General features: G+C 34.5%; 1 protein-coding gene across 1 annotated transcript in view; it reads left to right on the top strand.

Moving 5' to 3' along the window:
- The window catches only part of asap1b (ArfGAP with SH3 domain, ankyrin repeat and PH domain 1b), a 170,673-nt gene that overhangs the window by 94,270 nt on the left and 51,680 nt on the right, over positions 1 to 24,723 (top strand). Inside the window, exons 10-17 of the mRNA XM_056450672.1 lie at positions 3,142 to 3,217; positions 3,820 to 3,906; positions 4,645 to 4,745; positions 4,863 to 4,932; positions 7,186 to 7,273; positions 7,501 to 7,549; positions 10,176 to 10,339; positions 20,359 to 20,492. Of these exons, the coding sequence (XP_056306647.1) occupies positions 3,142 to 3,217; positions 3,820 to 3,906; positions 4,645 to 4,745; positions 4,863 to 4,932; positions 7,186 to 7,273; positions 7,501 to 7,549; positions 10,176 to 10,339; positions 20,359 to 20,492 (769 nt within the window). The remainder of the gene's footprint in view (positions 1 to 3,141; positions 3,218 to 3,819; positions 3,907 to 4,644; positions 4,746 to 4,862; positions 4,933 to 7,185; positions 7,274 to 7,500; positions 7,550 to 10,175; positions 10,340 to 20,358; positions 20,493 to 24,723) is intronic.

Genomic DNA, 24,723 nt, shown 5'->3' with positions numbered 1-24,723 from the left:
CATAGGATTGGTGTGTTTACATTAGATTAAAAACACAGCAATATTGTCAGCTGAAGCAGATTGATTTTATAGCACCAGGTAAAACTTTCTGACACCTTTATGGCAATCAAATACATTAAAAATAAATACAGACCACAACTGAATATTGAGAACGATCTCAGATTGTCTCCAATATTAAACCAAGAATAGACTAGTGCTGAAAACATTGTGCCCACCAGTCTCTTTAGCTGAGGTTAATATTAAATTAAACAAATTAATAAATGACTATGAAAATGATACGGTTGTTAGACTGTTGCACTTTTTAGTATTGGTCATCTGTCAGTATTTGAAATTAGGCATTTCTACGCTAATTAACCTCAAAACTAAATGTTTTTTACTTGTTCATGTAAATTTTTTAATGTTTGAAGGTAACTTTTGCTAGTCAGAGTAGATCGCTTAAATACAATTGTGATCTTATGATTCACTCATATTTTTGTGTGTTATTAATGGAACAGTTCACCCAAAATGAAAATTATTTCAACATTTATTCTCTTCATGTGGTTTTATTTTTCTTTCTTCTGTCGAACACAAAATAAGATATTTGGAAGAATGCTGGTTGCTGGAACACTTGACTCTCATAGTAGATATAAAATACTATAGTAAAAATTCCAAGCCCCATTTCCACTGTTGGGCCAGTGCGAGCCAGGGATTATATTGGGCCGGGCCGTGCCAATAGCCCAGGAGCTTGAGCGGTGAGTCCGAAATCATGTCGCCCCCAGAACGTCCCCTGAATCAAACGTCACACAACCCGCCCAGTTCAGTGGTAATCAGGCAGATAAAGCACACTATCGCATCATCACAACACTATTAAAATGGAGACAACTGAAACAAAAAAACTTACATGTTACTGTACAGCATTACATTATATGTCTATACGCATAGGCATTAGTATTTTCATTCATTATATTTGTTTACTCGCCGGCCGACTGTTGGAATGGTACATCAAGTGGTCTCGCCACTAACAAAAGGATGACCCAGCCCACCATCCAAAATATAAAACCACAGAATTTCTCCGTTAATAACACGGTATAAAATGTAGCCTGCTTTATAACATCCTCGTTTCAGTAGATGCTGTCAAACATTCAGCCCAAATGCCGTGGAGAGACCTGAAATGTTGATTTTTTTCTTAACATTAATTTTTTGGCTATATGACACTTAATAGGTAATTCCCCTTTATTTAAGAGACTAAATTAAGTAAGGAAAACGTTAAGTGTTTTAGGACATAAGACCAGGTAATAATATATAGGCTAGTCTTCATCGTTGCGCTGAGCAGCTATCCACAATCCGCATCAGTTTAAAAAAAAAAAATGTATCATTTGACAAAAGTAATATTAAATATTTCAAAACGGCAGATCTCCACTGATTACAATATAAAATACTAAATATCCTTCTAAACCAGTTTTAATTCACGATTTAAAATATTAAATATCCTTATAATAAAGGTTTACATTTAAAATTTCATTTTTAAATTTGACCACGTCATATAAAAACATAAACACTTGTTTAAGGACATAAAACACATTTTCTATGTTTTTTCCAATCCGTTTGTAAAGCAGCACAGAACTGCATGACAGAAAAGAAGGTAGTTTCAGATGGTTTCGCTCACCCCAAATATGCTCTGTTTACACGATTTGATTAATATCATCGTATCCAAATACTTTAGAAATAATATTTCAAAACTCCTTCATTGTTTATTGTTTTCAGAAAATGTCAAATGACTTTTTTTCAGATAGGCCTTTAAAATAAAAGCTCAAAATGACCTAAATGGTTACATTTATTTGTATTGTATATACCTAAATTGTTATAGTTTTTGTTTGTTTTATATTGGTTTATTTATTTAATGTTATTATATTATATCCGATACTTGTAACTCTTTAAATAATTCAAATATAGCTTAGGCTATTTTATCTAGATCTAATATGACACTATTGTGTTGAACCAAAAGTGGACACGTAATTTGTAAAGTTTTACATCTTTCTATTGTATTCATATCTTGTATTATCTAATCTTTATTTTGTATAAAGAAACCCGGCCGCTCGCAGCATCGAGAGAGCTGTGAAGCGAGCACTCTTTCGCCCGGTCTCTCACACATATGCATGCATCTAAACATGCACGTTTCATGCACAAACACACCTTTTAAACTTGACAAAAACTAAAAGTTACTAGCTGCTGTGTCGTTAATATGGTGTAAAGATTATTATGCGTTATTGAAACATCATGGAGGACGCAGCAAAGAAATATCACTTATTAAATTAAAACTAGGCCTACTTTATTATTATTTTATGTAACACCCTTGCATTTAAAATGGAAACCAAAGGGCGATCTTAAGCAAAAAAAGACCCCTTGCCTATAAGTTTTTTTTTTAATGTAATATCTTAAACTGACCAGCTTGTTTTTCTTTTCCTTATTTATTTGGCACATATGTACTTGCTGCGCATCGTTGCATGTGCTCTTCAGTGTTTGGACTCTCAGTAGTGATTATTAAACCACACTGAACTGAGCTAAACTGAACTGAACTTAAACACTAAAAACTGAACTACACTGTTCCAATTTACTATGACCTTTTATGTGAAGCTGCTTTGACACAATCTACATTGTAAAAGCGCTATACAAATAAAGGTGAATTGAATTGAATTGAATTGAATTGAATACTCATTTGTGATCGGAAAACTGGTGTAAAGATGGCGCGCCATTTTTACCAGACTCGGGCAAACTCCACCTCTCCTTTTACTCTGCCCAAGGTATTTGGCCCAAGGTATTTGGCGGGCTGAAAAAGGCCAGCTGCTGGCCCCGCGTAAGCCCTGCCCCGGAAGTGACTGTGGAAAGCGACTGGCCCTGGCTCGCACTGGCACGCTCGCTTTAGGTGCAACAGTGGAAATTCAGCTAATGGGTGCCAGCTACCAGCATTTTAAAAATATCTTCTTTTCTGTTCAACATAAAAAAAAGAAACTCAAATAGGTTTTAAACAAGTGGAGGGTGAGCAAATCATGGCAGAGTTTTCATTTTTGTGTGAATTATGCCTTTAACTTAAGCTCGTTTATGTGTGTTGTATGCACTCTGAAGTCTATTGCCTATTTATTATATCTATTTTTTTTCATTCAGCTTTTTCCAAGATGGCTTGAAGACGGCAGATAAACTAAAGCAGTACATTGAGAAATTAGCAGCTGATCTGTACAATGTAGGTACCTCACATTTAAAAGTACTAATTTTGATCAAACCATTTTAACTTGCTTTATTTATACAGTATACCTGGTGTAAACATATTTGGTAACACTTTATTTTGATGGTCCATTTGAGCATTAGTGGATTGTCTGCTTAATATCTGTTGATACCGCTCCTTCAACAGACATTTAACTGACTATAAGAAACTTTGCAAGTACATGTCATCTTACACGTATACTAACCCTAACCCCGACTTAACAGTCTACTTATAATCTAATGAGAATTAGTTGGCACGTAGATGCAATGTAACTTAATTCAACAAACAAACCATCAAAATTAAGTGACCACATATTTTATTAATCTTTTTGTTCTCTTCAATCTAAATCACACATCTGTTCTGGAATCCTTTGTCAGATTAAAGTAATTCTGCCCTGGCTAATTCTATACTAAGCATATTCAGATGGACTCAGAATACAAAACATCAACAAAATGTTAATTATTGATGTGAAAATGTAAAATGTCAGCTTTTTTTCTGCATGTCTTTTCATTCTGAAATGTGTGTACAGTTTTTATAACATATATGTGTGTACATTTTTATTTTGCTTGTATATGCTTTAGATAAAACAAACACAAGATGAAGAGAAAAAGCAGCTCACGGCTTTAAGAGATCTTATTAAATCATCTCTACAGGTGGACCAAAAGGAGGTAGGTGTACGATATGCTGTGCCCCAGGCCTCTGTCAGAGTACTAATGCAAATTCTGAAGAAATTGCCCAAACCAACCGATCAAATTAGTTGTTTGCCATTTAAATCTTCCTATCTGTGATTAATTTTACATATGCAGTAAACATATGTTTAGATAACACTTTAATGGCATGATATCTTACAGAATGAATGCTGAAGGGCTGTGGATATAATCTAGAAACCCTCCCTAATGCTCGACCTGTACAGGGAGAGTTTGAGAGGGAGTGCCCAGTGCTGTACCATGCTGGTAGCCAGTATGAAATAGGGCTTGCTGGTAACCAGTGTTGTGCCCCACTGGTTGCTCAGAAAAAAGTTGACTCAATTATGTTTTATAAGGAATATAAAAGTCAGTTAATAGGTGTTTAGTGAGCACATTGTCAGAGCAGCATTTAATTACAGTAAAATAGTGGGAGACAAGTTTATAAATGTAAACGATTCAGCTGTATGCCAACATATTCAGCTTATGTTATTCAGCATGCTTTTCACACCCTTTCCTATGTCTCTCTCACCCGCTTCCTGTGTGGAATAAAGTCTAGAAGAGTAAGTGCTTAGCATGTACAGCATGAAGTGTGTATGTGTGAATAAGTGGCTTGTCAGATAAAACTGTTGGTGTGAAATTTTACATATTAAAATATATACACAGAATCTGCACAGAAGACCGTTTAAAGCACTGTGTGTATGTGTATTTGTACTCGAGCAGGACTCTCAGAGCAAACAGGGTGGCTACAGTATGCACCAGCTGCAGGGTAACAAAGAGTTTGGCAGTGAGAAGAAAGGCTATCTGTTAAAGAAGAGTGATGGGTACATGCATATACACACTCTCAAATTTATTGGTTTCTGATCGTTCTTCTCTGTATCTATTAGTGTAATTCAGTGTGATTTTATTTTATTTTTATTTATTTATTTTTTGTTTTATAGGTTAAGGAAGGTATGGCAGAGAAGGAAGTGCTCAGTTAAAGGTGGGATTCTCACCATCTCTCATGCCACTGTGAGTAACTCAGACACATATTTGATTTACACGGTTCACTATTGAAAGTGAACATTTATTCACCATTTACTCTTCCTCAAGTGGTTTCAAATCTTTATGAGTTTCCATTTTCTGTTAAACACAAAATAATATATTTTCAAAAGTAATAGAAACTTGTTACCATTGACTTCCATCGTATGAAAAACAAATACTATGAAAGTCAATGCTTACAGGTTAGAAATATCTTCTTTTCTGTTAAAAATTTATTTAACAGATTTGGAACAAGTAAAGATTGAGCAAATGATGAAAGTATTTTCAATTTTGGGTGAACAACCACCTTTAAATATATCATTCTTTAATTAGAACAATAAAACAGATCTAATATTTACAATAAAAAAACTCATCAGCTTTCTGAACTTTCTGCCTGAATGTCACCATAACAACCTAGACATCCCACTGGAGGCCCTCTTTGAGGATTGGATTTTACCCACTGAGTTTCAGCATTAATAACCACACTTTATATTTGACTAAACGCTACAAATCAGAATCTCCTCTTTCTCTCAGGACTCATCTGCAACCTCCACATCATGTCATCACTTTTCTTCCTTTCCCACATAATGTCACTCTTTCTCATGATGCCATCTGTCTTACATTTCAGTATCACGTCAAATCATGTAGATACAGATTCGTTTGTATTGGAAATAAAGGTCCTATGAAATTAAGTTTTTTTAGATGTTACTATAATTATGTTGGGTTTAAGGATATCTATATATACACACACACACACGCATGCATGCATGCATGCATACATACATGCATACATACATACATATACACTTGATGGCCAATTACTGTATTTGGTACACGTGTCCAACGCATATTTCTAATCCGCCAATCACATGGCAGCAACTTAGTGCATTTAGGTATGCTGCTGTACAAACGGAGCATCAGAATGGGGAAGAAAGGCAATTAAAGTGACTTTGAACATGGCAGAATGGCTGGTCTGAATATTTCAGAAACTGCTGATCTACTCGGATTTTCATGTACAACGATCTGCAGGGTTTACAGAGAATGGTCTGAAAAAAATCCTGTGAGCCGCAGTTCTGTGGGAGCAAATGCCTTGTTGATGTCAGAGGAGAATGGCCAGACTGGTTCAAGCTGATAGAAAGGCAACAGTAACTCAAATAACCACTCGTTACTCCGAAGGTATGCAGAAGAGCATCTCTGAATGCACAATACGTTGAACCTTGAGGCGGATGGGCTACAGCAGCCGAAGACAACACACGGGTGCCTCTTCTGTCAGCTAAAAACAGAAAACTGAGGCTACAAAATTAGACAATAGAAGATTGGAAAAAGTTGCCTGGTCTGACGAGTCTCGATTTCTGCTGCAACATAATAACTTGTCCCGATCAGGTTTTTTTGCCCTTTAATCCGAGTTACTTGATTTTGAGTATCAACTGACAATGAAACCTGATCCAATACTTCTATAATACATAAAACAAGAATAAAGAAGATCGAAGAAACAGATCCAGGATGTTCCTTATTTTTTATTGAATTTTTTTATTATTTAAACATTCAACAACTCTGTTAACAAACAGAATCACTTCTGTGAGGTAGCTTGAACAATAATGTAATAAATAAAATAAATTCTTCATTTTTGGACTTTAGTGCAACAGTAAAAATAAAAAAATCGAAAATAAAAGCAAATTACACCTCAACTTAAAATAACCAGCAGGCAATCGCAAGTTTACATATCTCACAGTTTTCCATGGCAATGTTGTCGCCATCAACTTTATAATACCTACAGACTGCAGATATACTTGCACTTTCTGCTTCAAGCTGCTTCCGTGTTGTACTTTGCCAGCATTTAACCAATAGCATCTCTGCAACAAAGTGATGTCATGATACATGTACATAAATATTCGAGTTCTGATCAGGAGGTAACATTCGATTCTTATCGAGTCTGAAATCACGTTATAGGGCCCAATTTCCGATCACTTGACTGGGTCTGGACACCCCTAAAAATAACATTACCCCACCTCTTTGACTTTTATTTATTTTATTTTATAGATTTACTAAAAGTATTTATAAAATGTACATGTTAATGTATTATATACAGTATTTAAATACATTTACTAAATTGTAATGTTTAGAACTACCTTATAATAAACACATTTAAACATTTAGCAACATTTGAGTCTGTTTGAGTGCTTTAGGAAAAACATAATATAGTCAGACATTCATTTCTTGTCATGTTTTTTTTTTGTTTTCCAGTCAAACAGGCAGCCTGTCAAACTCAACCTGCTCACATGCCAGGTCAAGCCCAGTGCCGAGGACAGAAAATGCTTCGATCTCATTTCCCGTGAGTCAACACAAACTACATGATTGATTAAGCATCTTAGTTTAATGTGTTTGTTTACTTAAACATAATGAATCTTGGAAGAGAAGTGTTAAACTCATTTTGTAAATAGCTGTGTAATTGTCCCTTTCATTTGAATTATGACTTAACAGTTTTCTGGTGTTTGCTTGGTTTAAATCAATAAATTTTTTTATGCAGACTGCTCATATTTTACCTGTCATATTTTTCAGATAACCGCACATATCACTTTCAGGCAGAAGATGAGCAGGAATTTATAATGTAAGATTTTTTTGTGGGGTGTTTAATTATTATTTTGTTCATTTTTTTTTATTCAGTAGTTAAAACACTATGATCTAATTTCATTGTGGTCTCTAGAACTGTTTTATATGCTGATTCATGATTATAAGTCTTTCTCTCTGCGATGTAACAATCTTAATCAATTCTAGCAATGTGCCTGGAAGTAAAAAACAACTTTCCTTTCTTAGTACTTCGAAGGCAAACTAACAGTGAACAAAAGTGGTCTGTGCAGTGAGAAGCTGCATTCGCTTGGGTTAAGTTGACACTTACTTATTGAGGTCACCGACACCACAATGACATTTCCCAGACTCTTTTAGACACAAACATTCTCACAGAATCAAAGCATTTACCATCTCACAACGTATTTTTAACTGCCACCTTTACTTATTATCCACAGCACTGTGAGCTTTCTGCTGTCCATCAATGAACTGCCGTACTGCGTCATTAAATAACCATTAAAAAAGCTTGCCAAAACACAAAAACTGATCATGATGATGCCCAAACTAGGGGCCGTGGGCCAAAGTTGGCCCATGGTAGCCTTTGATTTGGCCGGATGGTTTAGAGATTGTCATTTCAAATCTAGTGTAACCTTTTGCTTGATTGTTTTATTGTTAAAAGCTAACTTAAATTAAATGTTTGAATTAAATATTGTACGTTAATCAGATGTAGTTGTAAATGTACATACTGATATGTTTAGAGAACAATGCAGAGACTTTGGGAAGCAAATCAAGCCAAAGGCAGATTCTGCTTGACTAATGTAATCAGCATTAAACTCCACTCTTCATTTTGTTTTTATTGCAGTAAGTTATAATTCTAAAAGATATACTGCATTAGTTAATACGATTTAAATTATGCTTTTTTAAATTTATTTATTATTAAATATTGGAAACTAATTAGTAAATTACCCATTGTAATATATATTGTAATATATTGTAAATTTAATGTAATATAGTTTGATATATTTACCTGATTTATCGGCCCATGGCTCATAATGATATTTTGTTTTTGGCCCTTTATACAAAAAAGTTTGGGCACCCCTGCTTTAACTCCCATATACATCAATCCTGCAGGCCTTTCTCCTTTGCTTTAACTGAATTCTTATTAAAAGCAAAAAGCTGGTCTCATCAGCTAACAAGATGTCATGACATACGGTATTGTTAAGAACCGTATAAAATAATTGTTGATCTCCAATAATAATAAAAAAATATTCACTATACTCCCACTCAAGTGTTTCAAACCTTTCTTTTGAGGAGTTTCTTTTTTCTGTTGAATACAGAAGAAGATATTCTGAAGAGTGTTGGAAACTGGTTACAGTTCATTGTAGGAAACACAAATGCCATGGAAGTCAATGTTTACCAGTTTTCAGCTTTTTTAAATGTCTTTTTTTTGTGTGTGTGTTCAGCAAAATTAAGAAAGTCAAACATTTTTGGAAGAGGTATAGGTTGAGGTAATAAGACTCCCTAGTTTTTCATGATTCCGCGATCGCTGAATCCAACGCAAAATCAAGTCGCAAAAAATGATTAAGATCGATTCTTAATTAAACGCAAAATAATCGCAAAAAATGTAAATGCATTTAAAACGCGAGCGATTTATATGTGAAGTCAACGCAAAGATGAGATATAGACATTCTGTGGTGCGAATTGGCAGTTTTGTGCATTTGACCCGCTTCATACTGCAAAAGAAAGTGGGAGCAAACATCTAACAAACAGAGCAATGGAATAAACAGATGGACATTGGTTCATGGATGACGGCTGCTGGATGTGACCGAATTGAAGGACATTATTTTGTGCTTTACATGTATGGCTGGTATTATGATGTGGGTCAAATTGATAAATGATTCAGCTGAACTCTTTCCCTGTAATTAACAGGAGAAAACACTTCCCTGCCACTGAAGAGTTTTACGACAATCCGCATTTTAGGTGTATTACGGTAGGGGAAGCCCTAATGCATGTCCTGAGGTATATTATGTCAGATTCTTAAAGAGTGAAATCTGAGAGAAAGTAAGATTGTGGATAAAAATAAGAGTTTTACAAACTTCCTTTGGCTTTATCCCTACCGTTTTAGATCTTGTCATTTTAGATATATATATATATATATATTTATTTACATATATATTTTTTAATCGCAAAATTGTCTGCAAATTTCTGGAAATTACCACTACAAAATCAGTCATTTTTATTGCAAAAATTGTGAAAAACTAAGGGGTCTGGTAAAGGATGACAGAACTTTCGGTTTTGGGTGAACTATCCTTTTAAGAGGAAATAGCAAAGGAACAAAAATAAGAACCAAAATGAGACAGTTTGAAATAAGGACATAAATGTTGCTTTAGAATATGTTTTTGAATTGAAAGCTGTCTGCTTGACTTGGTTTCAGCATCATGCGGTAGAATGTTTTAGACAGCTTGTCAAACTATAAATGATCCAGATTGTTCTACAGAGCACAGCAGTGTATGTTTTGAAACAATAGACCAATCAAAAGCAGGAGAGGATATACAATAGTGTACACTAGTCATTCAATCAAAATTGACACTACTTCACTGACACATCTTTCTGTTAGCATGTTGATTTCCAAAGAAAAAATGTCTGTTACCGTGTTTCTGTCTCTATAGATGGATCTCAGTGTTAACTAACAGCAAGGAGGAGGCACTTAACATGGCCTTCAGAGGAGAGCAGGGTGGAGGAGATGATGGGCTGGAGGATCTCACCAAAGCCATAATAGATGATGTGCTGCGGATGCCAGGAAATGAGTGGTGCTGTGACTGTGGGGCTCCAGGTACGAATGCTTTGTTTAGCAATTTTTGTTGATTCACGTGTCTCATGTTTTGTTGAGTGATCCCATTGAAACTAATAATAATAGGTGTCAACAAGTTTAAAATATATACAGTACTTTACTTACAGTGAGTTTTAGACTACTGTACTACTAAACAGACTACTGAAGCTGTACCAGCCAAATGCTTAAAATGGAGCTATTGATTGAGTTGAGTGCTGCATTATTCAATTACAAAAAATTTAAGTGGGAGAATTGTCTTTTTTTGATGGTTCTGTATAATTAATAATTATATAGCATTGCAGAATATTCTGATATTAACAAAAACACCTATACAAACACCTACGCTATACCCCCTATACACTCATTTACCATTCCCTACCTTAGCCAACTTATATAATCCACTTAACGAGTGAAAAAAAAATGAGTGAGTGAATTTGAGCACTAAGTTCAATGAAATGGATGCTGTTTTGTATGTGCTTTGCTGGTTAAAAACTTATTTATCGAGCTGTCCATTAATAATGAATCAAAAAAAAATATTTCCGTCATGTACAAATGCTAATTGAATATTTAAATAATGGTTTATTTAGAAACTTTCAGCAATTGGATTCTGATATGGATGCCATCTTGTTGTCAGACATGGAAATTCTTTCTGGGTCTAAACTCTTAGAATATGGGTGTTCTCTAGCCATTGACTCTACAACGGTTGTGTGCTCATATTGCTGTGCATTGTGGGATTGATAAAGTGTACATCAAAATGTCCACTATGGTTTTGAACGCCACTACAAATGGCTGCTATTTCAATAGTGCACTATTTTATGGGGGATTTATGGATACAAGTTCATTTATAAATTATACATCTAATTTATATAGGGTTAAATCAAAATATTCTGACAGTCTAAATGAGTGGTAAACACTATAACCACAGGAAAAAGGAAACAATTTTATGACAGCAATACATTCTATTTATTGCTTTTTCATCCAGCAAATTAGATTCAACATACAGTGCTCAACATATGCAAGTACACCCTATACAAATCTTTTAAATTCATATTCAAATATTCTATTTGTGCATATACATTAGATTAGTCAGTGCTAAAGCCAAATCTGGAGCTTATCTAAAAAAATAACTCATGATAATGGTCCAAAAACTAGTACATTCAACTGTATATGTTATAGAAAAATTTTAAATACAAATTTTTCAAAGGAAATATCAAGAGAAGCAAGAAAATGGAAAAATTTTGTAGGTTGTAATTTACTTTTACAAAAATTAGCTTGAATTTAATTGTTTTGTCTTTCAATTTCTAAATATGTTTGGTGAGTAAAATATTAATTTAATAAATATATCTGTTTAACAAATCTGTTTTATTTAAATGCACCAAAATACATTGCCTATATTCACTGAGAAACGGATACAAATATTAATTTTCAAAATAGGGTGTACTTAATTCCTTGACAGTCTTGTATTCACAAGGCACTATTTAAACTGCTCTTTCTCTGAGCTTGTGTTCTGTTAAACCTGAAGTAAACTTTAGGTTTTTAGTTTAGTTTTTAGATCAATGTCAAAGTTACAAAAAAAATGGCTGTAATAAAATACACCATATACATGATTCAACCTTAAAAAAATACCTTTCACATTTAATAATACATGAATAACAAGTGCAAAAGTGGCAAAATGACAAGTGACATTTAATTTAAATGTCAGCAATTTTTATGAACAAAACAACCAGAAGTAGGTCAAACGTAACATGGTGCAAAATACAGAGCAGTCTATTGTGATTATTGCCTGTATTCCTTCAGCTTCCTAAACTTTAGTTTTATTCACCTCATTCTTCGTGTACGAGCAGATGCAGCCATTTGAATATTTTTGGCTCGAGACTTCCGGTCTCATTCACTTCTATTCATTTCAGACGTTAAAAACAGGTTGTTATGCTGCTTGATGTTGCACAAACTGATATTTTCTTATTATATTATTCTGTATTTGTATAGTCATGCAAGCACTTGTTTGTTTTCTGCATTTTATTATTTCTAGTCATTTCACCCATAGGGAGCTGAATTAAGTTCTAAATCGCAAAAACGAGCGCACTTCTGCATTGAAGAATAAGTACAATAGTGGTGTTTGACAATTCTACTCAAACAAATCTAACAGAATAGGTTTGTGCTCGATTGGAGTACCTCTCTGTTCAGTCATCTTTAAAAACAACTTTTGTTTTGCTTGTTTGTCGACTGTGTGAGGGCTTTAAAAGCATTCAGGCATAAGAAAGAAACTGTACTGTTTATAACTTTGAAAAATGAATAATGATTAATATTATTGAATTGTTAATAAAACAAAGACTATGCAATATTACAATAAAACGCTGTTTATTTAATTTGTATCTTTATTGATTTTATCTATGCTTGTAGATTGTTTATTATATTTTATGCACTCCCCTACAGAATCAACCAATCAAACAAAAATGATAAATTCTTTCCAAATAGATATTCAACTCATCTTGTGAAATTGTACTCGTATCACAGTATATATTTCGCAGAATTATCGCAATGTTAGATTTTTTCAATATCATGTAGCCCTGTTTCAGACCTAGATTACAACATTAACTTTAATTCATCAAAGTAGCAGATCCACACTTTTAATCATTTAAACACAATTAGTGCTCTTAAATTAGGAAACAACCACACACACACACATACACACACAGTGGAACATATCATCTTCCAGTCGCTGCACCATTTTTTTCTAGAAACTATGACTGATGATAACACCATCTTTAAACTAGAATTGCTGCTGATTCTCAGCAAATGTCTGTTATTGTGGCTAACTCTTGTTGTTCCATCAATGGTAGTTTATTATGGTTGATGTACCATGTCTTCCTTTTCCTTTTGCTTGTCAAATGTTGACCGAGGCCAGCATTGCCATCTTGTGGATGAAGTAATTAGTAGAAAAACAGCTCAAATCGCATGTGTGACCAGTGCATAGTCTGTGTGCCCTCTGGGTGGATGAAAACGCCACCAATTGAATAGCCCAGACTTAAATACTAGAAAGATATTGGTCCCTCTGGTAATACCTTTCATTCTCTCTCCTCTCAGGTCTCTTTTCCACTCATGATCTGCCAACAGTCTGTCTCTATTTTTTTTTTAATCTCAGTTTCTGTTTCTCTCACTCCATCCGTCTGTCTCTCTCATGATGAAGCAGCAGCAGTGTGAGTGTGAGGATCAGGCAGTCAGGACAGGCAAGCACTGTTACATCACTCTCTTATGTAATTGGCTCATGCAAGCTGTGCTGAAAGTTCTGAGAGGGCGGCTGCTGCTCTAGGGATTATTTGATCAACCTTTTCTCGTTCATTGTTTTCTTTTTGCTACAAGGGGAAAGAGATGTGGCCCTGGAGAGGGTTCTGCTCTCTTAATGCTTGTTTTAGTTTGTCAAGAGAGATAAATCATTGTATAAATTTGTGAATAATGTGTTTTCATTTATAAATGTATTTTGTCAGGTTATCAAGACTTTTTTCGATCCTGTTAGATTATCATTGCTACTAAGCAGAGCCAGAAATAGTTTCAATTCCATACAAAAAACTCCACACTACAATTCTAACAACACAGACTAACAGTTCAATTTGAATCATAAAAAAGATGTTAAAACAAATCAGAATTAGTTTGACTTTAAGGGCTCTATTTTAACGATCTAGGTGCAAAGTCTAAAGCACATGGAGCAAATGCGTTAAGTGTGTGTCTGAATCAACTTTTGCTATTTTAAAGGCTGAAAAAATACACTCTGTGGCCTGTCACATGGTCTAACAGGGTTGTGCTTATTCACATAATGGGCCCTATCAGACACCCGGCGCAATAAGGCGCAAGACGTGCTTTCCCGAACGTGTTGCTATTTTAGACCAACACAACCTTAATTTCCTGTTTTCCGCCAAGTTGTTTAAATACACTGCCTCCATGCCTTCTTCATCTTGTTTTTTTTTTTTTGTTTATTCATGACAACTTGCTTTTGTATAATGTTATTATTAGTAGTATTATTTGTCATATGCATATTTATGTTTGTTTTATATAAAACAAGCTTAGATTTGTTCACCTGTCAGGTTTTGGAATATATGGGGCATAGCATGTGTGTTAGGATGTAAATCACTTATTATATATAAGTGATATAGCTCATTTATTAGTTTGCTGGAAATTAGAACTGAATTTAGCTACAGTTTTGAAACAAATCTTTGCGTTTAACAAACTGAATTAATTATGTAGGCTAATGGATGTCTGTGGGTAGCATATTTTTCCGTCCTTAAAATAACAAAAGTGGATTCAGACACATCCTTAATGCTTTTGCGCTATGCGCTTTAGACTTTGCGCCTAAATCATTAAAATAGAACCCAATGAGTTTTGAGCATGACATGCATTAAACCAATCGGACTTTCATCTCACACTCCCTTTAAGAGTCAGTTGCGCCACACCATGGCACATTTACTATTTACATGGCGGACTTTGTAAGTGGAAAAACTGAACGCTTCACTAGCAAGAAAACTGTCCTATTTTTATTCCCCATATGGTGATGCTTCAAAACCCTACAGGTGGACAAATCGAAACCTGTTTTAATGAAAGCTAATATAAATATGCATATAATAAATAATACTCATGATAATAATAATAATAATAATAATAATAATAATAACATTATACAAAAGCAAATTGTCATGAATGAACTGAATAAAAGCATGGAGGTCTTATATAAACACATATATTTATGTAGAAAATAATAATTTTTGTAACATTTTAATCCTTTATTTTTTTCATATGTGAAGATATTTGTGTATTGTTGTACATCTGTTGTACAGGCGCATAACTAACATGCTCTGTGCTGGACTTTAGACCAGCTTTTAGTTGGTCAATTGCGAGGTCTATTTCAGTTCCTCAAAATAGCAACGCACCAAAAATGCGCCTTAACACACCTCCTTTCTAGACCAGCAGACCCATAAGTCCACAAAGTGGTGCAAATGGATTTGCTATTTAAACAACGTGGCACACAATGTAAAAATTAGTGTTGCACTGGTCTGACAATTGCAACAAATCGTGCCAAACATGTCTTGCGCCGTATTGCGCCTAGTGTATGATAGGGCCCTTAATATTTCTTCTAAATTTGAACAAGCCTTACATAAGGCAACCTAATATAGATATATGCTGTAACTACTGAACTGAACAATAAAAGTATTTTGCAGATGCTAGACTGATAGTACATTGCTATCTTCCACTGTGGTTGCTAAAATACTTCTCTGAGTTCTCTGGGTGGTTTAGATTAGAATGTTGCTATGTTGTTAAGTTGTACATTAATAAGATGAAATATGGTTGCTTGTTTAGCGCATTTGCTGTGTTTGAGGTAGTGATGTGCGGATCGATACTAAAATATCGATATCTCCGATACCAGCTTTGTATGTTCTAGAACTGATTATCTTATCAAAATATCGATATCTCAGTAATTTGGAGCAAATATGTAGTTTATTGAAAAGAGAAATACAGCAGAATGTAACGACAATTACTCAGGTTTATCTGAATAATGCCAACTTAGTCTGAGCTACTTGTTCTTCTGCCTGCCAAGTCAGGTGCGTAATATGGCACTGTACAACTGCAGAGTAGCTAGCCACTCAGTCTGCTGGCACATGTTGTTCAGTCACGCTGTCATTGGATATGGGTGACCACAAGCGAAGTTATGTGTGGAGCTACTTCACTTCCATAAACACAAACGGTTTGTGACACGTGTAAGAAAAAAGTGAGGTACTGTGGTAATACCACAAACCTAATCAAATTTCTACAAATAAATTACAAGACAGAATATGACAACGTCATGACTAGGTGGTCAAAAGAGGAGGAAAGCTGAGGCACAGTTGCTTCTTGGGCAAGACAGACATTGCTTTCAGAGTCCTTAGGAGCAGCAGGCAGACACGATCCAGGTACAAAGGGAGAAAATGTGGTGCTGTGGCTGTATTTTGGGGGCCTGGGTTTTTGTGACAATGATAATAATGTATGATAATTCTTCATCAATAAACAAAAACAACCCATAATATGTCGTATTCAGTATGAAGTGACACTTTTAAGTACACTACTTGTTACTTTAATTTCCCAAACAGTAATTTTTGGGCAAAGTATCGGATCAGTATCGCCGATACTCACCTTCATTTTACTTTGTATCGGATGGGATAGGAAACCAGTGGTATCGCACATCACTAGTTTGAGGTCCAGACTGCAGCTTTGCTTTATATTTGGCCAGGGGAGAACTGGTCTCAGATGCAACACTGGACTGCTTTAGACAAGGTGCATCTCTCAGCTTGAAAAGGCCAGTGTGTCATCACTCACAGTAATCAATAAGCTTTCCAATATGCCAGAGCAGTGTGCAGAATCTGCTTTTAAAAAATAGACAAATTGCTAACAGATTGTACAAACTTTCACAGATGAGAATGCATTACTTTGTGTTTTTATATGTATTAACATATTACAGGTTTCTAACTTGTATATATATTAGTTTTATTGGGGTACATAAGCAGAACAAAACCTGCTGAAGTCATGTGTATAACAGGGGTTGCAGATGGCCGGCTTGCTCTCGAGTATTCATGTTTCTAGTATGGTGAATAGCCTACATACAGAAATGTATGCTAATAAGACATTTATTTGTGCTATTAATAACTATACATCAGTGTAGCAATAAATAAAGGGTTCTGAGTGTTTCTGTGTCTTTTCTTATGTGTTCTGGGAGGTTGTTAGCACATTGCTGTGTTGTTCTGCAGTCAGCTGTTGGCACATTGCTTTGCAGTTGGCCATGTGTTACAGTATGTGTGGCTGCCATTTTATGCACTAGGTGTATAAAGGTAGTGAGATTTATGTTCTAGCACAAAGTGAGATGAACTACATATTGTTGAAGTTTGGTTTTGCATTACTTATGAGTAAAAAAAAATGATTCCAAAGTTTCTTGTGCATTTCCTTCATAATTTAAATATGTAAGAGTAAATGTTAAAGAAACACTTCAGCTTTTTTTCTTTCTCATTTTACAGTGTCATGGCTGCAGTAGGCACAATGACAATATGTGTTATTCTAAGTTAGGAAGCCTAGCTAGTAGCTATTTTCAAGTGTTGCGTACTGTATTATTACGCCATGGTATGGCAACAAAAGATGCATCCCAAATGGCACTCTATACACGATGTACTTATGCACTTACATACTCATCAGCATAGTATATGAATGTAGTGTCATCCCAAATGAATGCAGACATTCAAATTCTTCGTGTTTCGCTGGTATTGTCTTTAAAAATATTGTTATCTAGGCCTATTTAATTATTCATTTATTATTTATGTACAATATTTGAGACTTAAAATGAGATAGTAAAATATAATCAACAACGAAAACTGTAAAGGAATACGCAAATGAAAAAGCTTATTTATTGACTGTCTTAGTGCTATCACTTTAAAATAACAAACACTGTACATCTCTCTATATTTAGGCTAAAACACTGCTTTATTTATTTATTTAGGCCTACTTATTTGTATGTATGTTTGTACAATCATTTTAGTTGTCTTTTATTTCTTTAATTTTACTTTCCAAAATAAATCCTCATTTCACTTAACAAGTTTACAATGATAATAAAGCTTGTTACCAAGTTTTTAATGATTAATGAAGGAATTATAATGCATTGTTTCATTGTTTCATCTTCATTTACAAGTAGCAAAGTATTTACAGCTACTGTATATTTCTGTCCGTTTGTCCATTTGTGCCCTCTGGCGGCATAGTCGCAATCTGCAGTTATACCTAAATCACGTTCTTATGCTGTGATCACATCAGACACGGCATGCCCTGATAAATCACGCTATCTGCGCGTAAATAGACATGTGAACATTTTGAGTTTATTCGCTTTTCGCGCGTCAAATTTATTCATAATAGACACAGATTCATGTCATGAGCAGGGCTTCCATCTGCCCAGTGCCTCTAGCTTCGTTGCTAAATGGCTTACATGGATTTTATTGAGAGAATAACTGTGTTTATGTGCTTTATGAAAAACAGCATTGATTAATTTGGAGCTGTATCTGAGTGCATTAGATCCTTTCAGAGGTGCACCCAGCTCTGTGAGTTCATAAACTCCTCCAGAAACTTACCTGGATGATAGAAGCTTTCAACGGTGCTTCCGACTGAGCCGAGCCCAGTTTGATCAACTGTTGTCTGTTGTCGGCAGGAGGATTTCCCCCTGGGACACCAAAAACTCTCTTGGACATCAAAAGCTCTATGTCATAAACATGCCCCTTCAAGCTCCTGATTGGTTAACGCGGTGTGAATGTCTGCTGGAGTTCAGATTTTCCAACTCGAACGATATGTGTGTTAAGTGCGTCAATTGCGTGAGTCGTGTCGTTTGCACTGCCTCATTCGCACCGCAGGATGTCTATTCGTTTCTTTGCATTGACTTAACATGTAAATCACTCGTGCTTGAGGCTTCTTCCGTGTCTGGTGTGAATGCAGCATTAGCAGCATTACTCCTTTAGTGCGGCAGCGGTATCACTCGCAGCAGTAATGCTCATTTTAAAGTGTCACCCACTATAATATCTAAAAGAAATGTTGTGCTTTTGACTTAAATTTTTCAATATAATAACTTTAAATAATCCCCAAATAAGTGTAATACCCCGTGTTTTTTTATACATGTGTACATATCATAGTCTAATATTGTTTTATTAAAATAACAGAAACTCAGATGTTATTTTTTTCAGCCTCTAATAGTTACAATTAAATTGGAGGTACAAGTTATGAACAGCATATTTTAGCGGAAGCTACATTTTTATCCATATGTGTCAATAAAGGTGTTTACTGTAAATTTAATTGATATTGGTAATATTTCTTAGTTATTATATTCTACGATTTGTTTGGATTTTACAAAAAAAATTACAAATATTGATCGAAATTGAATTTGTAAATAGTTCTGTAGTAATTCTGTAAATAGCTACAAAGGCAAGTTTTAATATATTTAATATATTATTAAAAATATTATTAAAATATTAAAAAGGGAATTGGGAAAAGGGTCTTTATGAACATTCTTGACTAATGATTCAAACCAATCAATGACTACAATCCTTGAAATAACCTAATAGAACAATCCTATTCATTTTTTCAAGTTATGGTGATGCTATGACTGTCTAATAGGCTTGTAGATCTGTGTTGATCTGTTGTTCATCCCCTCAGCTGAGGGCTAAACATTCTAATCTCTGCTAGTGTGCATGACTTGTTCACCTGTGAGTCGTATGTTTGAACAGTTTTTTTGTTGTTGTTCATGAATCGCTTAAAAATCAAAGTGAATGAATGAAAGAATTTAATATTGACATTAATTTTGTATCAGAAATGAATAGGAGAAATGAAGGAGGAGTACATTTGGGATTTGCTCATCATGCAGAGGGAGCTGCTGGTGAAGAGCTGTCTATATTTAGATGTCGCATGTGTTTGTGTGTCCTCTTATCTTTGTTGACCTGTCACTGGTTCTGCTCAAGGGATCTTACTGGCATCCAACTGCCACTAACAGTGAGATGCAGAGAAATCATCTTCTCATACAAACACTGATAACATCCAAATCTGAATTAAACTTGCACAGTATTTAATTCTCAATGTTCTAACATCAAAGTACGAGTCCAACGAGGACCCCTTGTGGTAAAAAATAAAAAACAAGGCATTTAAATGGATAGTTCCACCAAAAATAAAACATCTGACATAATTTGCTCACCCTGTACTTGTTTCAAAATCTTTATAGAGTTTGTTTCATCTAATAAACGCAACAGAAGATATTTTGAAAAAAGCTGGAAACCTGTAACCACTATGGAAATCAATGGAAGTCACGTTTTCAGCTTTCTTCAAAATTAATCTTCTGTAATTCGACAGGATAACCAAACTGTTTGTAACCATTTGAGGGTAAGGAAACTGTGAGTAATCTTTCATTTTGGGTGAACTTTTTCTTTAACGTGTTAATATTGATTTTTTAAATTAGTATTACTAATATTTTTATTTTTTTTTTTCAGATCCCAAATGGTTGTCGACTAACTTAGGAATCCTGACATGCATTGAATGTTCAGGCATACACCGGGAGATGGGCGTCCACATCTCACGCATTCAGTCTATGGAGCTAGACAAACTGGGAACCTCCGAACTCTTGGTATGTTTGTTGGTGCAACGTTTTATTTTCAAACACAACATGACAGGATCCTTAGAGAAGCTGCTGAGGAGTACTACATGGCTTTGTTTGATCCCAAACTATAGGTTAAATTATATTTTAATATATCAAACTTTGATATATTAAAAGTTCTCTTTTGATCAGCCAGATTTACTCATAGTTTTAAATAAATAAAAATATGGTTGAATGTCTCTTTGCTATTTTGAAAATACAGATATTATTTAGGTAGGTCTTGCTCACTGTGCTCAAAACATTAACCACCAATCAATGAGAGTGATTCTAAATGTAAGAAAGATGATTGGTTGAAAATACTGTTCATCGCCAATAGTTAAACTAGACTTTTACTTTAACTTGCGCATGGTGACTACCGTCATTTGTGTGTGTGCACTGTCTCTCTTTCTCACACACACACACACACACACGCAGGTATTCACTGTGCACAAGTTAATGCTGAATCCAATACATAAACTTGCAGGCCGCACTAACATTAGACTTTCAAATTAGGGGCGGGGCCACAAACTATCGTCCTCGGAGCCCGCGAATTTTAGACCTCTGGTATAACAGGACAGAATGCTTAGAACCTGACTTTTTTATGTTTTCCTGTTTCATTTTATTCATTGCTTATTTGTGGCACTATGGGTTAGAGGTTTGAGGCATGTATAAGACAGTATGTGTAGGGATGAAAGATCTATTTAGATCAGGGGTCTCAAAATCAATTTACCCGGTGGCCGCTGGAGGCAGAGTCTGGGTGAGGCTGGGCCGCATCAGGTTTTCCACAAGAAATTAATTATATTATTATTATATGTTTATTTTTTTATCTTATTTTGTGTTAAAAAATTTTGAGAAGATTGGAATTTTTTTAACACAAAATAAGATAAAAAAATAAACAAAATAAAAATTTATAAGAAAATAAATTAATCAGTAATAAATAGTTATAACAATAATAATAATAACAATAACAATAATAATCGGATGCACTGTTATCCGCCGTGCTGTTGTTACAGGAAAAAGGAGCAACACTGTGTTTTTGTAATTTGTTTTGACTACTTTAACATCATATAGAAATATGTGTAATGTTTATTGTGTGAGGCAATGCAAATACAATGCAGGTACGGTGCGACCCTATAATTGGTCCGGGTTACCGGGGACTCTTATTGCCGATGGACAGGTGTCAATGTGTGACTGCAGATGATTACATTAGACTGCATAAAGTTCCTTACGTTTCTTTTATAGCGCCGCATACACATCACATCACAATTTCTTTTCTACTCACTGAGCATGAAACAATAACCACCAACCAATGAGTGTGATTGTTAATGCAAGAAAGATGATTGGTTAAAAATATTGAAACTTTTGCTTTAACTTGCGCATGGTGATACCGTAATGGGTGCACACACACAATCAGCCTTCGTATGCGCTCTCTCTTACACACACACACACACACACACACACACACACACACACATGCATTTACCCCACACAAGTTAATGCTGAATCCATTAAAAAAAATACCGTAAAGCTAAACATTAATATCTGACATTTTCCATAACAGGATCTGGCAAGGTCCTGCTTAAATTAAGCACTGATTTATATACATTTATCTACGTAAATGTCCCACAGGGCAGCAACTTCAAAAACTTTTTTGAAGTGTTGTGAATGAAGCGCACTGTGACGAATGTCCGCGTGTGCCCATGGCAATGCTGCTGTAAACTTTCACTCATCTCCACGCTTTGCCATTAGAAGAGGAGTCAGACAAGGTTGTCCTATTTCACTTTTTCTGTTTCTGGTGGTTGCAGAGTTTCTTGATCTTTATGTGGTAAATTGCTCAAATGTTGAAGGTATTCAAATAGTGGACCACACATTTTTAATAAGTCAACTTGCAGATGATACATGTATCTTTTACATAATAAAAAAGAGGTCCCTAAAATATTACAGGCATTAAAATTATTTTCGAATGCTTCTGGCCTTTCTATTAATCAGAAAAAATCTAAAATTTTGACAATTCATAGTTCTGATATCAGATGTTTGGGGAATTAAGGTCAAGCAAACCATTACATATTTAGGTATTACAATTAATAAATGTTCCTCTGAAAGGATCAAAAATAACTTGTTTAAAAGAATGTTTAAAGAAAGTAAAAACCATGTTTAATTGCTGGTCTCAGAGGAACCTGGCTATCCATTGACGTGTTTCTACTGTCCAAAGCTGAAGGAATATCAAGGCTGGTTATATCCCGCTCTCGTCCTTATATGTTAATCCCAAATGATTACAGAGATTGATAGGGCTATATTTAAGTTTATTTGGAAAAATAGGACAGAATATGTAAAAAGAAAAACAATTATATTAGAACCTTTTCTAAAGGTGGACTCAATGCTATTGATTTTACAACTATTAATACAATTTTTTAAATAATTGGATAAAACATTGCTTTTCCCAAGTAATTCACTATGGTTTTATATTCCAAATCTTTTCTTTGAAAAAATGTGGTGGATTAAACGTTTTGCTTTCTTCTGACTACAAATGTAATAAACTTCCCATTAAATTATCAAACTTTCATAAGCAATCATTAGAAGCAATGGAAAATTGCCTTTAAACATAACTTTCTCCACAGACGTGGATTCTATGGAATAAACGAACATGTGTTGCATAAAAAAGTATATTTAAAAAATATTGGTTTGTCAAGGGAATTGTTTTTGTTTCAGATTTACTAAATAGCAGTGGTGAGATTTATACTCATCGGGAAATTCTTCCTTCTTCAGGGACTTTTTTTTGCATAAAGATTATAATGTGGTTGTGAACATCTGACTTATGACTCAGTCTCAAAGCATATTCCAAAAACTGTACTTGGTGGTATCAGTATCTTAGATAAAAAATTTAAATAACTTCCATATTAGAAAATATCTAATTCAGAATAGTAGTTGTTTCCCGAAAGCTATTTTAATATGGAAACAATCTTTTTCTTTACCTTTTATAGATGATATTTGGTCAACAAGTAATAAGTTTTTACTTCAGAATAAGGTAAAAGAAATTCATTTCAAAATATTACACAGGTATTATCCCTGCAATATATTTATTAATAAATTTAAAACTGACATTTCACCACAATGTTCTTTTTGTAACACTGAGCCTGAAAGTCTTGTACACCTGTTTTGTACTTGTAAATTTTCTGATGATTTTTGGTTTCAGGGTTGATTTTTGATTCATTTTACAAAATAATTAATTTTGACGAATACATGATTCTTTTTTTTGAATTGTAAAACTGGCTATGATACACTCGATAATGCTTAGAAGTTGATAATTTGTCTGGGGAAGTTTCACATACACAAGGCAAAAGTAATGTCTATTACTTCCTCCTTTAATTTTTTCTGTAAAGATTTAAAAATATTTCATAATTCTTTGACCTCAATTACAACAAACAAGAAAGCTGTAAAAAACCTCTCTAATAATGAAAAAAAATTATCAGTACAATCTAATATTGAAATATGATGGATTCCCTTAAATATGTTATTTTTTGTTTAATGTATGTGTTCTGCATCACTAAGTTTTGTATTGCTGTTACATATGTTATCATATAATCCTGTATGCTTGTCAGTTATATGCTTCAATAAAAGACAAAAAAAAAACAAACACTTTCACTCATTGGGAAATGTTTCTCTGCCTGCGTCAAGGTCCAGCCGATGTCCCGCCCCCCAGAGAGCCATGTACCCCACCGTAAATTGGTGGGTTTGTTCAGCTCCACACGCAAAACTGTAAAGTGCCATCCATATCAAACTCTCTGGCTGCACTGACATTAAACTTTCAAATTAAGGCGGGGGTCACAAACTATCGTCCCGCGGGCCGTGAGTTTGAGACCCTTGATTTAGATCATTCTGTACTTTGTTGTAACTTTGCGTTTAAGTTGGAAAAACTCAATAAACATAATGTTCAACTTCAAAAAAAAAACTTATGATTATTGTTGTTATTTAGCATTTTAAATTTACCATTTATACATCTTTCATCTTGTGCATCTTATGTATTTTGTTTTGTTATTTTTTTTTTTTTTTTTTTTTTTTGTTTGTTTTAGCTGGCCAAGAATGTGGGGAACAGTAGTTTTAATGAAATAATGGGAGGGGAATCTTTCCTGCCCCTCTTCTAAACCCACTCCCTCTAGTGACATGTGAGTATACCTGACAGTCATTCTGTCGTACTAGAAAACAAACTCTCTTCGTTAATTAT

This window comes from Danio aesculapii, chromosome 24, assembly GCF_903798145.1.
Source record: "Danio aesculapii chromosome 24, fDanAes4.1, whole genome shotgun sequence".
Lineage (NCBI taxonomy): Eukaryota > Metazoa > Chordata > Actinopteri > Cypriniformes > Danionidae > Danio > Danio aesculapii.
Note: the sequence above shows the minus strand (reverse complement) of the source record. Positions and strands in the feature narration are given on the sequence as shown.